Raw genomic sequence first — 16,264 nt, forward strand, 5'->3', positions numbered from 1 at the left:
GCATGTGCATATTACATAAAGGACCATAGAACAGCTAATCTCTTTCCTCATAAATAAAACAGTTTCACATAATTTGTGCATACATGTTTTACTGCTACTAGGCAGCTCCCCAGAGCTGACCACAAAAATAGTTGTAGTTGTTCAAATTCCCATTTCCATGCTAGTTTCAGAGGAGCAACCATAACTTCGCTTTACCGCTTTTTCTTTGTGTGGGACTAGACATGGGCAGTGGGGCAATCTTCTAAAGGCACAGTCTTGCATGCGTCCCGCTGGCATACAAATGTAAGGACCGCCGACTGTAATTACATGAGAAGTAATATAGAAACGGTAATATAATAATATTAATTGTAATAATAGTAGAAATCCATCGTAACTTGCAGCTTACATCACATCGTGCATGATTTTCGACCTTATAAATGTTACAGCACAGCACTACATATTGCTTTCAAAGATCTTTTATGAATTTTACAGTGGGCCCAGCCGGCCCACACCACATTCCACTCCTATCTAGCTGTGGCTTTGGTTAAAGATTTAGCGTGGTGGGATGGGCCCTGAATCTGCCGTTCTATACCCTTGAGACATACACTACAAAGAATGCCATGTCCTGTTTGGATGCATCTACACAGGGATAGAAAAGAAAGAGATGCTGTATAGCCTCATCAGACAATAACAGTTATGTGTTTCTTTGAAGGTATGTACGCACAAATAGCTGACAATAGCACAGGAATGTACTTGGTTTTAAAGAGTGCAGACATACATCCGTTTATCCATTTCTCTTAAAACATAAAATTCTATCATAATCCTCTAGCATAGTGTAATGGCTAATTTATACTTTGTCATACGACCGAGTCGCTTGCCAAAAATAACGGATTTCCAACTGGAAAATATGATGCAAGTTCAAATTAGGCTTAACACAAACATCACATCTACTCAAATGTTGGTACTGCTTGCAGTTCACATGGCTCAGATGCAGATACTGTCCAGCAGCACGCACATGCCCAATAAAGAGGAGCTATAAATCTAGAAACCATCACACGATAGCAATTTACAAAGCACACAAGAGTCTGTCATTCTTCTTTGTGTCGGTGGAAGGAAGCACATTTATAGTGCGTGTTAAAATAGATGAAAATATTAGTGGATGGGATATCGTTCGATTTTGAAAATTGAGCATTGACAAACCTCATTCCTTCGATATAAACAAACAATAAATGGTGACACTTTCAACCAGAATTGCAGTTTGTGAAGTTGCATTGGTACCATATCACATTAAATCATTCTACAAAACCACATTCCAACCTAGCAGGAAATTGGTAAAGTGCAAAAGCCTGTCATGATTTGTTCACAAATCTGATTGATTGATTGAATGAATGAGTTGTAATAGCTATTCGAGCCATATATATATCAGAGTCCAATCTACTGATTTTCACTATGTATTGAGTTTGCATAAAATCTGTCAGTTACGGACATCCAAGGATTTATTTGTTGTGACTGTTCAGCTAGAATCCTGCACCCACTAAAGTGATTGACCTCAGAAATGCTGACAGCTCTGCCTCTTAACTATTAATTCCTGAATTCCTAACTAAGAGTTGGTCTCTGCAATTTTAGTGAATAGCTTCTGACAGAAAACCCAAGTGCTTTTCCATAGTTATTTTTAGATGATAGAAATGCTAGGTCTAGAATAGATATAGACCTAGAAATGGCTCCATGTGCATTGTATCTTAAGTTGACAGGGTTCTCACTTTTACGCACTGACATTTCTTTTTACTCCTCTAAATCTTTGATGGAAATGTGAACATTAGTGGCACTGGCAACCCCAGCCTCTTTCTCACCCTCATCATATTCCTACACCGCGTGTCTCCTGTTCCAGTAAGACAAGAGAAAAAGGATAGGGACTATCCATTAGGAAGTAAAATAAATGTTATCGTCACAAATATTTCAGAGAAGAATTTTCTGATGTATAGAATGGGACTGCATGATATTTGTGATAACAATTATGGTATACATGTATGCAGGGTTTTATAAAACTTTAAAAGGCTGGGAACCATATTTATACATATGGGTCCTGATGTAATGAAAACAATAACCTTGCTGCCATTTTAGGACTTGCTCTGTGTCTATTATTATTATTATTTATGTACATGATCCCTCATGCATAAAACCACAGAAAAAAAACAAAATAGAAGATAAAAACCTCAGATTTAGATAATGGAATTAAACCTTTTTCCAGTCATACATCATGAACTGCCGACTGACGCAATTCTTTCTGAATATGAGTCTGTGTGTGGGTGGGGGGGGGGCAAATGTTTGCTGTGCAATGGTGCCCATTCTTTTCATGCTGGGAAATTGCCCAGGAAGTTAAGGCCCTGTCTCAGTAAAATAAAATATGAATGTTTCCAATCTTAGACCTTCTCTGGCTAAATGAAATAACCCATTCGTATACACTTGGAGCAGGTCATTAGACAATCATTATGATTAACCAGTGCCATAAGGTAAAGTAATGTAATTCTGCTACCAACTCAAATGTACATAAAATTAGGACTAACTGAAAATAAGAGAAATCAGACAAAATCCTTACTAAGCCATACACAGACATGCTTCCATTTATCAACTATGCCTCTTGGGATAATAGATCAGCTCCCGTTTGTTACAACCATGCTTAGAGGTAGTAACAATAAGGGAGACACAGTAACTGAATAAACTCAAGGAATTTTATTAATAAATAATCCAAGAAATAGCAAAAGCGGGTATTGTTTGCCAGACAGTTTATCAGTGGGTGTATGTGACTGGGTGTAATGACATGTATGATTTAGGGGTGTTGCAGGATGCAGAAACAAACAAATAGCAAACTAAAGAGGAGACGTGCAGTGCTGGAAATAAGAGATATGACTGATTGGACCAGATTATATGGCCTACGGGATGCACCAGGGCCAGGTGAATCCCATAAGCACTGATGATCCCCACCTTCCACCATACCTTTTAATAGACAGAACAGGGAAGCAGCCAAGAACACAAACATGTGGTGTCAGAGGGGATGACACGGCACTCATGTATGCCACACGGACATGATGAATGCAAATACAGATGATGCTTTCCCACATCGCTTGCATCCATTAAAGCTCCATTGTGCGATATGCAGTTTTATTGATGATTCTAATGAAGGCTCTGTTCCAATTAGTGTAGCACTAGCACAGTGGTTCTCAAACGTTTTAATTTTCAAGGACCCCCATAACGTACAAATGGAATGACTCTGTGTACCATAACTCTGAGTGTACAAATGGAACCAAATTGCTCAAGTGTCCTTGAGCAAGACACTGAACCCCTAACTGCTCCTGATGAGCGGGTTGGTGCTTTGCAGTTTCTTCCACCATTGGTGTGTCTTTTAATTACTTTTCCCCCAAAAAATGCAGATAGATCATCTTGTGCTGGAAAATAGTAAACCATAACTCAGTCGTAGGAAATGTGTAAAGGGGCAGCTTTTAGAATATGTTGGCGGGGGAGGTTGCCAAGGTGTTTCATCTGAGAGCAGCTTAGAGAAGGCAGCCCCAAGTCGGAGGAGCTTAGAGTTGGCCGGTGCGTGCACGACTGCACATACAGTATTCGTTTTCTGAATAAAACCTTCACCCAGCGCATATTACTTTCAGGATTTGTGATCCTGAAAGTAATATCAAAAGTATCACACAATGCAGCTTTATAGTAAACAAAATCCCCCTAAAACCTAATCCAAGTGTATTTCATATGATTTTGAACAGAGTAGTCTAGATTTGTATAAAGTCATTTTTACCTGTCAACTATAAGAAAAGAAAAAGAAAATGTGATATCAAGTTTCTGCAGTTGGTGCATTGTCAATGAATTGGAAGCTGAAGCAAAAGACTCCAAACCCCCCAAAATCTACATATCATATTTGATATCATATATCTATATATATATATTTGAATTGCCTTAACATCTGAAAGGGCACTCTTAATGGCATTAAGGATATGATTATGAGAAGGTTAGCGATGTGGTATGATATGAGACGCAACCACGCACATCAGCAGCATTACTGACATTAAATACCAGTAAATGCGGCAAAGAATGCACTCCGTTATATAATGCCTTTTGTGCAATGGTTACCACGTGATAAGTACTGTCAGAATAGTTTCCAGTAAGTAGTATTTTTACATAAGGATAAGGACTATCTAGCTCCCTGTTACCATGCAAATGAAAATGAGCTAATTCCATGTTTACATAAAGCGTAGACAATGCTTTATAGGAATTATCAACATGGCTGGGACACCTGTTTGGCCAATCAGATGGCTAATTGTAGTGATTTGCACTAATAACTAATAACCATCGTGGGAGTCTTAGTGTTTGCAAAGTGCCCTATCTCTTTGTCATTGTGAAACAATACAAATGACTTTGTTTATTACACTAATCCATCAAATGTGGTTAATGTGCATACGTTTCTTATGTGACATGCAAGGTACCCCATGTGAGTTTTCATACAGTAACCAATGAATCATGCTCTTTCTGGAACTTTCCAATATATGCTTAAAGTGTAAGACATGAAAGAAATTTGTGCTTTTGTTTGGACTCCGATATGATCCAGTGATTGTATTAGACATAAAATGCTTTTCTGACCCAGCTATTTTTCCTCTATGAAATTATTGAAAAATAAATCAAGCTTATATACAAACATTTTATGACTGATCCGTGCTGAAAGGCTTCAACAAATTGACCTTTCAACATGACTTGGACGGTCACACCTACTGTAGGACAAGCACCAGTGAATCACAAAGACCACAGTGTTCCATTGTCTACTTGGTGCACCCAGTGCCACCTCGGCCATCCAAGTAATCTGGATATTACCAGATCCCAGCTGAGCTCAGTGAATGCTCATTACACTGCTCTGATAGCACATCTGCCACTGTCAGCCTTTAAGTAAAGATATCCTCCTTGTCCATCTCTGGTGAAGTGGGTCTAGAGATCTCAAAGAGTGTTTTCGGGGAGCCAGCGACAGGGCTCCTCGCTTTGAGGAGCTCAAGTGCTTCTGTAAGCTGTGCTTCCAGGGCAGATATTCGAACACTGAGGTTCTTGAGGTCATCCCTCAACTCCAGCTTGAGCTCCTGAAGTGAGGCCTGAAGTGTTTGCTCTGGGATTGGGTAGAAGGTGTGCCTAGCGTCCGGCTGGACAGGACTTCGGTCCTGCGGGGTCGTGCGAAAGTCACCCACTTTGTCCAGGCGCAGGTCACTTTTGGTGATGCCACTGTCACAGGAGTCTGTCTTCTTAAGACTCATCTGTGATTCAAGCGTCTTTGTCCGATCAGGCAAAGTTTCCATGGATTCAGCCTTAGACACTTGGTTCCAGTTGTCAGCTTTGGCCATAGACTCTTTGAAGCGCCCCCAGCCTTTGACCTTGGTGGGTTCGGCTGGCCGACATCCTGCGAAGCCGACAGGAGATGGTGCCTTGAGCTTCGCCTTATCTGACGGGGTGGAGTTGTGGGGCACAGATGATGAGGGTGTTGCTGGGCTTTCTGTCACCGTGACAATGCTGGTGGTGGCAATGGGTGCCAATGAAGAGGGTTCTGTGTACACAGCGCCTTTCTCTACATCGTGTTCGTCTGAGTCAGGTTTGTCTGTCGAGCGAGACTCCTTCTGCTGTCTGAAGCGCTGAAAGAGCCTTCGCACTGGGTGATCCGGGGGAAGGTTCAGAGGCGCTTCATTTTTGCGTCTTAGCCTTTCTTCCTCCTCTCGTTTCACGTCACTGATCTTTCGAAACACAATCTAAAAACAAAGGGAAAGCTTTGATTAGCAAAGAGGAAACTGTTATTTCGAATTATGTAAAAATGTGTTGTAGTGTCAATGCTAAAGGCCTTATACTTGTCACGTCTGCATAGGAAGGGCACAAGGGTCTGAGGACAGCAGGGGTGATGAGGTTGTGATTATACTGCAATTTGGTATCTGCAGACATGTACATATTCAAGAGCAAGAGCAACACGGCTGCACTCAGTAAAAGGCATTATCTAATGACCTACCAGTCAACTGCAGGACTTGTACAGTATATACCATAGCACTGTCAGAAGAGATCTACTGAACTAGTTCACTATATCTTCAATTATTTGTGTTTTGTCTTTGTTGTGTTTTATAAATTATGAAATATTTTTATTCAAATTAGGTTCGATTTTATTTTTGAAGTCGAAGCTTCTGGGCCTAAAAACGATCCGAATTTGACGTGATGACTCATGACCAGTAGCCACTCACAGTACTGTGCAGTAGCCACTCACAGTACTGCAGTCTCACTGAGCAAAACTTCAATGTTCAGGAAAATAAACAAAATGTTTATGTCGGTATTTGCAGTGTGGTGAATTTCATAATTTTCTTGGTCATGGTGCAATCAATCTTTGTAAAAAATGAATTATATGTTGTCTAGATGAGGTACAATCCAAATATTCTCAGAATGTTGTCTTATAATTGAGCTTTTGGTACTAGATGCAACTGTGGTTACAATCATCATCTGATGCTATTTATTGCTTCTCACTTTGAGCTAGTAGCTCAATGAGTTGACATGACTTGCCCTTGTTGTCTAAGGTTGTGAGCTTGAGCCTTGGGTAGCGCAGAATAAATATGGTAATGCCTACTCAGACATTGTGCTGTGTGGAGAAACAAAAGTAGCACTACTAGACAGAAGAGACATTTAAGCCAAAGTGCAATACACTTCCATTTGCTTGGTTATATTCCATCTCTCTAAATACATACATATACATACTGTACATACAATACTGAACAGTAGCTAGTATTACAGTATGTGTGCCTGGGTAGCTCAATTGGTAGAGTGCTGGCCTTGAATCACAATGTTCTGGGGTTGACACCCAGAACCCATAGGAAATAGACATGATTTCAAGGTTTAATTATTTCGTTTTCCTCACAGACAGTTCTGCTGAATGACTCTCCTGTATTTCTCATTTGTTTTCCTCCTTTTGCTAGTTTGTTCGTCCTCAAAATGCCCCGCCGCATTGCTGCGCAGCAGCTATAATTTAATGATTACATCTGATTAAGTTGTTAAGATAGACCATGGGTGTTTACATAGCCAAGAACTAAACGGTTGTACTCAAATTTGTACACAGTACAATCCAGAGTGTTGATTTTACTTTGAGATCGTAAAAATGGACCTGTGTCAACTCTTCTTGCTCTGAAGCACAGTCATTGTGTCTGTAATGTCTCTCTTGTGGCAGTGGTCCGATCAATATTCTAGGGCTGCAGCAGAGCATAGGATTGAGGCATTATCTAGGACTTCATAACAATCATTTCAAAGGATTTTGTAAAATCACATTAATCTGCTTGGAATTAATATGCGAGACTGTTTGTGCATCACAAGAAAGCTTATTTTAACAAATTTCATCAAAAGTTAAATGTTACTTAGATTTTGCAGTAGGTATAGACCAAATCATCATAGCACCACCACAATGTATTTCTGGGTAGATAACGCCGGTAGCATCGCATTGGAGCATTATTATTTTTAATCTTATGTCTAGAAGAACAGAATACAAGACATCTTATTGAGTATTAGAAATAATATTTTGTTCTAAATATCCACAGGTTGACAAACTACATTGCTAATGTTCTGAACACTTTATTTATATTCTGTAAATATCCACAGACATTATACCAGGACAGTCTTTATACCTTTCAATCCGGGACAGCATCTGTGTCGCATACATTAGTTGTTGATATATATACGTAGCAAAATATTTAGGTTAGGTTAGGTTAGGATTTAGAAGGCCTTTAGAATCGGCCTCAGGTCTAAATGTTTGTACTTACGTACATTGCATGTGAAATACACCTAAATCCAACTCTAGCAGTATCCATTCAATCAACATTTTCCAAGCTGTATAAATCCAGGATGTATAGGACCCTAGTGAATGGTCTGTTCAACACAATATATGAGATTGCTTTTCCGGATGCAAGCAACCCATTCATCACATTCAGTCTCTCGGGAAGGGTAACCTTGTTTATGAAGAGAGTAACTAGTTACTGTACTCCCATTACAGTAAAATCCTTACTCCTTGATATTCCGATATTTCTGAGAGTATAAAAATGTACACGTACTGCTGTTGCTGTCACTGTTGAAGTGTCTCTGAATGGAGAATATGACGGTGGCTTTAATGTGACACAAGTAGAGCTGTGTGAAATCTTTTTACGAATCTCTGGCTGCTTTTTTGACTGGGATACCAGACCAGTCCTACATTCAGACGTCCTGAGATTGACATCACTGGATTCTCGCGACCTTTTGATGATTGGGCCTTGGACAGCCAATGATATGCTTTAAAATGTTCCCATGCTTTCGCTCGCCGGTGCTGGGAACAGATAGGTCTCTGCTGGCACCACCAGGAGACCCTCCAGAACGTACGTGCGTGCGTGTGTGTGTGTGTGTGTGTGTGTGTGTGTGTGTGTGTGTGTGTGTGTGTGTGTGTGTGTGTGTGTGTGTGTGTGTGTGTGTGTGTGTGTGTGTGTGTGTGTGTGTGTGTGTGTGTGTGTGTGTGTGTGTGTGTGTGTGTGTGTGTGTGTGTGTGTGTGTGTGTGTGTGTGCGTGCGTGTGTGCAGCGTTCGCTGTGTCTGCTCCGCCAGGCTCTACCTACTCTGTTGGTGTAATTAAGAGATTTGATAGGGGATATATGTTTTATATACACAGAATTACGAAAGAAAGAGAGTTGGAAAGGGTTCATCAAATTACAACCCGGTATCCCATGACATATGTCGTTTGTTCTTCTTTCTTCGTCATTGTAGTATCGAGTTTTTGCAAACATGGTTAGATAAAGTCTCTTGAAAGTTATCCCTTTCAAGAGACTTTTAGATAATTGAACTACAGTAAGCACACAACAATGCCAACAACAACTGGGAAATGTTTTGGGGAACTTTATTTAGCAAAGTGGTTTAATAAGAATAAAAATGATATATTTTTTTTGTGAAATGTTAACCTGTCAAAAAAAACAAAATTTGAAGAGATAAGGAAAGGAAAACGGTAATCAGTAAAATCAGTAAACTGTCAATAATTCCACAGTCTGAGAAATGTTATTCTCTCAGATTCTACAGAATACTTGTGTAAAAGAATATTTAGCTCTCAGTTATCCTTTTCCTTTTTCTTATTTGGTTAATTTTCCCTCTTTTTGTCCCAATTTAGTCATGCCATTTCCTGAATTCTCCATAATACTTGTGTATTCTTGTCACTGCACTGCAGACCCCTACTGGTCATTCGGACCGGTTGGTCCTAAAACCACATGCCTCTTCCAATACATATGGAATGTCCTGCAGTGTTTATGAACAGCTTATCTCTCGCACCACTGGACCGATAGGCGTGAAACTTTGCACGCACGCTCCCACAGTCGGCCAAGGAAGGGCCAAATCGGCCTCATTGTGTCGCTTAATTAAGCTATTTCTCCGCAGCTCCTCAAGGCGGCTGCACCCCATGACCATAGAGTTATAAAATAATAGAGAGGGCACTGGGAATCCCCGCCCATCCACTTGTATGGACTTGCTCACCCAGTGCATACTCCCTTTTCACCCCTTCTTCCGGGTTGGGAAATGTGATGGGCGGGGCCTATTGACGCGTCTTGCGTCACACCTCTGTGCGCAACCCTGTGCGCAAGCTTGTGAGTCGAGCCCATTGGTCGAAAACCGTTTTCGCTCGTTCATGTGTCTGCCCCCAGCCGTAATAAGCTGCAGTACCTATGATTGGCCAGCATGTCCGATGCCCAAAATAGGGAGGCCAGGTTTAAAGTGTTAAGTGCAGTAATGTGCCCCTGAGTGTGAGTTCTCAACGCAAAATAAGATGTTAATGCAAGAGCCAAACTCACCCTTTTCCGCAGGTTGTATGTGAGAAGCAAATTCCTTGAGAAGTGATTGGAGAAAGCTGTGTAGAATTCCAGCACCTTTTGCAGAGCGTCTCGTTTAATGATGTGAAGGTCGCAGTACGTCAGTGCTCGTACATTGGCACACGCCTGGGCCAGTGTGACCTCTTTCCAAAACACATCCCCAAAAACATCCCCCTTACCTGCAGAGCAAGAACAGACAACTCAGCTTTTTCGGTCCCTATTACTTTTTTTGCAAGTGAAGCACTTCTTCCAAAGTGTTATCTGTTGGAATAAATATTTTAGTCTTGTCTGAGGAAAGGATAAGATCTATGGATGCCATTATCTGTTCTGGCCTGTTGTCTAGGCCTGTCACAATTATTACATAATCGCCAAATCGCAATTATTTGAGATAATCGCAATTATTTTGTCATAATCGTTTCCATATTAAAAAAGGTTAGTATCAAATAGGTCCGTCATTTATTTGTATATTTAGGTTGATGTTATGTGTCATATTTGCCATGTGTAACTTCAAAGCCTAAAAGCCAAACAGAAATGTAATTTTCAATGACAAAAACACAATTCAATCGTTAATCGCAATTATTTGAGTGACAATTAATCGTCATGTAAAATGTCCTAATCGTGACAGCCCTACTGTTGACATGGTCTCCATGTTAAACAATATATATTAGAGAATAGAGATCTTCATGTAATAGAAGCATTTCTGATGTCTAGAACAGTACTGGGCTCAGACAAAACTGCTCTAGCCTGTGTGACAGAAGTTCTTGATAATGAACCATGATGTACAGTATTATAAATCATTTGAAACAGAATCAACTGCTTCTCATAACACAATAGTAAATGTACTCGATTGATCAGGATGGGTCTCTGAGTAGATCAAAGGTCAATTTGAAAACCCAGATGAAGCCAACCATTCAATTCTTTGATAACACTTTTCTCTGCAAGTAGTCAGGGTCAGACTTTATTATTCATATGAAATTCTTGACTGCGGCACTGCACCAGGACTTTTCAATCATGAGGTACTGTTTGGCTGAGTTGATACACTGTTAATAACAGGTAAATATTTAGATTTTCAGAGCAGCATAGAGAAGGAGATACACGTGGTCCTAGTACAGAAGGAATTGAAAGCTCCATCTTGTGAGTCCTTGTATTTTACATTTTGTGTCTGTTCTTAAGAGTGCCATTAGGCCAATGAGAACCTGATTCATACTGTAGCAGTAGCAGGTTTATCATCGGGGGCTCCATTACAGTGAACCCTCCAAAGACGTCACAAGCAGCCTAAGAGAATATTGATTGTTCCGAAGACGAACCAACAGCAAGTTATTGATGTAAACCAGTCAAGGCTACAGTATTTCATCTAGACGTCTACCAGCCATGAACCAATTAATACATGTTTTGGCTTTTTATTTTCCGTGTCTTAACTCATTCCCTGCCTAGAACGACTAAAACGACTTCTGTCCCATAAGCCATGCCTGCCTAGAACGACTAAAACGACTTTTAAAAAAAGTACATTAAAAAAGAAAATTTGACCCAAAGACCAAGGAGATATGATTTTTCGAAGATCTAGACTCCCATCCACTTCCTTGTTAACTTTAAACTTAAAAATTCTGTATCTCGGCTCCTGAGTACTTTTTTTTTTCAACGAAAAATCTTGGCAGTGGGCAAACGCGGCCAGAAATAATTCAGGCAGTGAATGAGTTAAAATGTATTTATTTTTAAAATGGGACAATGTTGATACAAGTATGTAACTCATACCCTGCTGTGGCCAAATAAATAAATAGATACATATAAACTTATTAAATCATACTTTTAAATGGGCACTTTCCTGAGAAAGAAGGTTTGCTTATACAAATATCCATGATATACTGTTAAACCAATATCAATTATAATTATTTGTTTGTGCATTAAGGTTGCCATCCGTCCCTTGAAATAAGCGATCATCCCTTGGAAAAAAAGACGTGTCTCTTATTGAACTGATAAGGGACACACTTTGTTCCTTATTTTTTTACCTTATCAATCACACACATCTTACGAGTTCTGACAGCTCATATATCATACAAGTTTTAACCACTTAAACCCTCTAGACTTAGTAAACTGGACCTGAGTAGTCTCTGTACTTGGACTGCTTCTTTCTGTGTACACCAAATCTCTTTACCAAAAATAACCGATCTACAAGCAACGTTGTGAGGTTGTAGATCTGCAATTTAAGGCTAATGTTCTCCCCAGAATAAGGATGCTGGGGTTGTGGTTAAGTGGTTAATGTAATTTCGGGCGTCCCGTATTTTTCTTAGAAAAAAGGGACGGAAATAAAGGGTAACCCTTAGTATAAGTCTCCTTGAAAAAAAAAACTACATTGAAAAAGGTTTAACTCACCTAAAATGGCCACCACCTCATCATCCTGAATAACCTCCAGTGATCCTGATACCACGAAACAAAGGCTGTCCACGCTTTCACCCGCATGGTAGATCAGGTCACCAGGCGCACAGTGGATTGTCTGGAACTCCATGGCTAATGCTCTGAGGCACCCATCGCTCGCTAACCGGAAAGCTGGATGCTCTTTAAAAACCTTCCGGTTGAGATGAACACAAATATCCGCTCTCATATCCTTGGGACATATCTGCAACACCTAGAGGGGGGGAAAAGCGTTCTGAATTGGTGGGTTTATGGGTTCATGCTCCATGATGATGGAAAAAACGACTATCATGGACAAAGTCCAAAACTACTGCAAGTGATGCCTTGCCAATAGTCTTCAATTCTTAGAATTCCCAGAAGTCTTGCTTTTGTTATGGTCCAATCCATTGATTACTATTAGCTCAGATTGGACCTGTAATTATGTTTATTAAGAATTAAGGGCTCATACTGTATGAAAGCTGAGTATTGGATTCCTCTCTGTTGGTTATAGCGGAGCAGATAAGTGCTACGATCTTTCAATTTATGATAAAAGCGTGAAAATTGGCGTGAGCAGTCTCCATGGGTCACTTGACAAGAATATTGTCTGAGCCATTTGTAATTTCAAGATGGCGGCCATTTTTCAAGATGGCCGACACCTTAGTGGGCAGTTAAGTGATATGATGGTTTATTTGGTGATACAAGCATGAAAATTGGCATGCGCAGTCTCTGTGGGTCACTTGACAATAGGCCACCCACAGCTATTTGAAATTTCAAGATGGCGGCCATTTTTCAAGATGGCCAACACTTTAGTGGAGCAATTAAGTTATATAATGGTTTATTTGGTGATACAAGCATGAACATTGGCATGAGCAGTCTCTCTGGGTCACTTGACAATAGGCCACCCACAGCTACTTCAAATTTCAAGATGGCGTCCATTTTTCAAGATGGCCAACACTTTAGGGGAGCAATTAAGTTATATAATGGTTTATTTGGTGATACAAGCATTACATTTGGCATGAGCAGTCTCTAAGGGTTGCTTGACAAGAAAACACTCCCAGCCACTTGAAATTTCTATTTTCAAGATGGTCGCCCCCTGGATCCTCAAAAGATACATTTTCTCATAGAAATGTACGTTTTTTTTTTTCCATTAAGGACGATTATTATTATTATTATTATTATGCTAAAACAGTTGTTGATTTGTTGATCATAGATAGATTAGATAAGAGTGAATATCTGCACTACCAGGGCACACTGGTGATATATCACTGCTGTTAAACCTCAGAGTGGGGTTCAATGTCAGCTAATTGAAAGTTAGTATCCCAAATGCTGTCTAATTTACCCCAAAACAGTTAGATAGCCGCACCTGAATTGACAGGTTGTGCCAGCGCGGGAGAGCCGAGCCAAGGTTAATGGGGTTTTAATTAACCGGATGGTGTACAGATCGCATGGGATTTAAATGGCATTGGATGAACGATCGGACTAAGTGTTGGGTTAAGGCACAAACTTAGTTGTATCCCATACATCAAAGTGCTTGGTAAAAGGTGGTAAAAGGATAAACCCTCTGCCTCTGCCTATGCTGCAGACATGGCAGAAGCCATCATAACAGTTGTGAAAACTAACTGGGACAGATGTTTCATTTGTCAGCAGGTCACCAAGGAAAAACCCATTCAGCCAAGTTTATTCCACAGAGAGCACGATCGTACTGGTCATGATACCATTGCAAGAAATGTTCCATTATTTCATAAGATTAATGCTCTGCCTATCTTACTTAGTCCAACCCGACTAGATGAAGGTGATGGCATAGAAAGCACATTGACAAGAAAAAGAGCAACATATCATTCAAGCTGTTCAACAACACAGAGCTGGAAAGGGCCCAAAAGAGAGCATCTACATCTGCTGAAGACACTGAAGATACCAAAGATATCCATGTCAAGAGACTAAGAAGATCTAATGTATGACCGGTCCAGTGATGTCACAACTGTGAACGAGGCCAGGCTTGATCTCTTTGCCAGAAAGCAAAGACGATATATATGACTTGATCCTGCCAACTCAAGCAGCACTCAAAGAGCATGCCAAACGTGCTTCTTATGAGGCTGGATACGTGTGGGGACAGGCATTGAAGCGACCTCCACAAATGCCGAGCCCATCTGACTGGGGATGGGTGGAACAGGACGAGAAGTGGAAAGTCTTCTGGACTCCACTTCCACCTATTGCGGAGAGTTGTTGGGAGTTGACCAAATGTGGGTGCACCAAGGCATGTACTGGAAGGTGTAAGTGCTTCAGATATGGACCCAGTTTCACATGCCTATGTAATTGCCCCTGCTAGAACCTATTTGCATGTTTATTTTGCCAGAGTTATTCCCCGTTGTCCTCTGTGTTTTCAAGTGTAGGCCTATGGCTCGGCTTCCCCTCGCCACATCATGTTTTACTTTGTATCTAGTCTATTACTGTGTAATTTTCAGTTGTTACTTTGTAACATTACTTCCACTACCCTCCACTGCCATATCTAACAGTGAAGCACATTTTCAGTTTAGTTCCTTAGTATAGTTTGTCATGGTTCCGTGGCTATTGCCATTCAGTGTTAGCCATTGCTCATAATTTTGGAGCACTGTCCGTTCAGCACCACAACTGTGCTTATCAGCACCACAACTGTGCTTATCAGCACCACAACTGTGTTAATTTATTCATCTTATTTTTTGTTTCCCCACCCCTTAGTATGTATTTGACACATGTAATGGCTGTTAGTTTAAAAAATATATATATATATATTATCCTCCCTTGTGACTGTTACCTTGTCGTGGTAAGGGAGCTTGTGTAAGCCTACCTCAGTGAACCCTGAGAGCTATGCCGGTGGGAGGCAACTCCTGACAGGTTTTACCAAACTGGACAGCTTGAGGGCGAGGAGTCAGACAAAACACAGTCAAACAACCTCTCTTGACAGAGCTTTTTGAGGAACCCAATACATTTCTATGAGAAAAGGTATCATTTAAGGATCCACATGGCGGACGGCAGACATCTTGAAATTTCAAGTGGCTGTGGGCGGTTTCTTGTCAAATGACCTTTTGAGACGGCTCATGCCAATTTTCATACTTGTATCACCAAATGAACCATTATATAACTTAAATGCTCCACTAAAGTGTCGGCCATCTTGAAAAATGGCCACCATCTTGAAATTTCAAGTAGCTGTGGGTGGCTTATTGTCAAGTGACCCACAGAGACTGCTCATGCCAATTTTCATGCTTGTATCACCAAATAAACCATCATATCACTTAACTGCCCACTAAGGTATCGGCCATCTTGAAAAATGGCCGCCATCTTGAAATTACAAATGGCTCAGACAATATTCTTGTCAAGTGACCCATGGAGATTGCTCATGCCAATTTTCACGCTTTTATCATCAACTGAAAGATTCTGCCAGAAAAAAGCATTTAGCCGCTCCACTATTAGTGTTCTGGCATTTACAATACAGACTGAGTGAGCACCTGTCGTCAGTCAGATTCATTGCACCTGCCTGTGTCTCATTTCAGGTGGGAAGGATTCAGTGAGACATGGAAATGTGACAAAGACACTGGAACACAGGACTTCAGAGGAGTGGTACTGTACACTGACCGGCACGACCTGTTTGCGAGGGAATACTTGTTGGGGATACTCGCTGCACAGACAATATTAAGGACTCTTACTTCCCCTAACCATTTAATTTAGCTTTAGTTTAGTCTTTGTGAAACCTGCACGTTCGAACCAGGAGCAAACACGGCGACCGAGGTGTCGCAAAAGGAGACCAGAGCTGTCTGAGAGGCGAAGGAGAGGAAGCAGGCAGATGGTGTGTCCCATCACTTGGAGGTGCCAGCAGAGCGGTCCTGAGGCAGTAGAATGGAGGTGTCAATAAAGCCATGGGAAGATGGTAGGTGCTCATGCCTTGTACTTGTGTTTGGAAATGAGCATGCCATTATATTTGTCTACAACCAGATGCTAGAGCAGGGATGACAAAGAGAGGTTGTAGCATCAATCAGTTTACAAATCAATTCCAAA

General features: G+C 40.7%; 1 protein-coding gene across 1 annotated transcript in view; it reads right to left on the reverse strand.

The window, feature by feature from the left end:
• Positions 1–4,916: 4,916 nt before the first annotated feature.
• The window catches only part of kcnh1a (potassium voltage-gated channel, subfamily H (eag-related), member 1a), a gene marked incomplete at both ends in the record, with an annotated part of 50,451 nt that continues 39,103 nt past the window's right edge, over positions 4,917–16,264 (reverse strand). The window contains 3 exons of the mRNA XM_084076073.1: positions 4,917–5,762; positions 9,830–10,026; positions 12,218–12,470. Of these exons, the coding sequence (XP_083932199.1) occupies positions 4,917–5,762; positions 9,830–10,026; positions 12,218–12,470 (1,296 nt within the window). The remainder of the gene's footprint in view (positions 5,763–9,829; positions 10,027–12,217; positions 12,471–16,264) is intronic.

This window comes from Gymnoscopelus microlampas, assembly GCF_963454915.1.
Source record: "Gymnoscopelus microlampas genome assembly, chromosome: 13".
Lineage (NCBI taxonomy): Eukaryota > Metazoa > Chordata > Actinopteri > Myctophiformes > Myctophidae > Gymnoscopelus > Gymnoscopelus microlampas.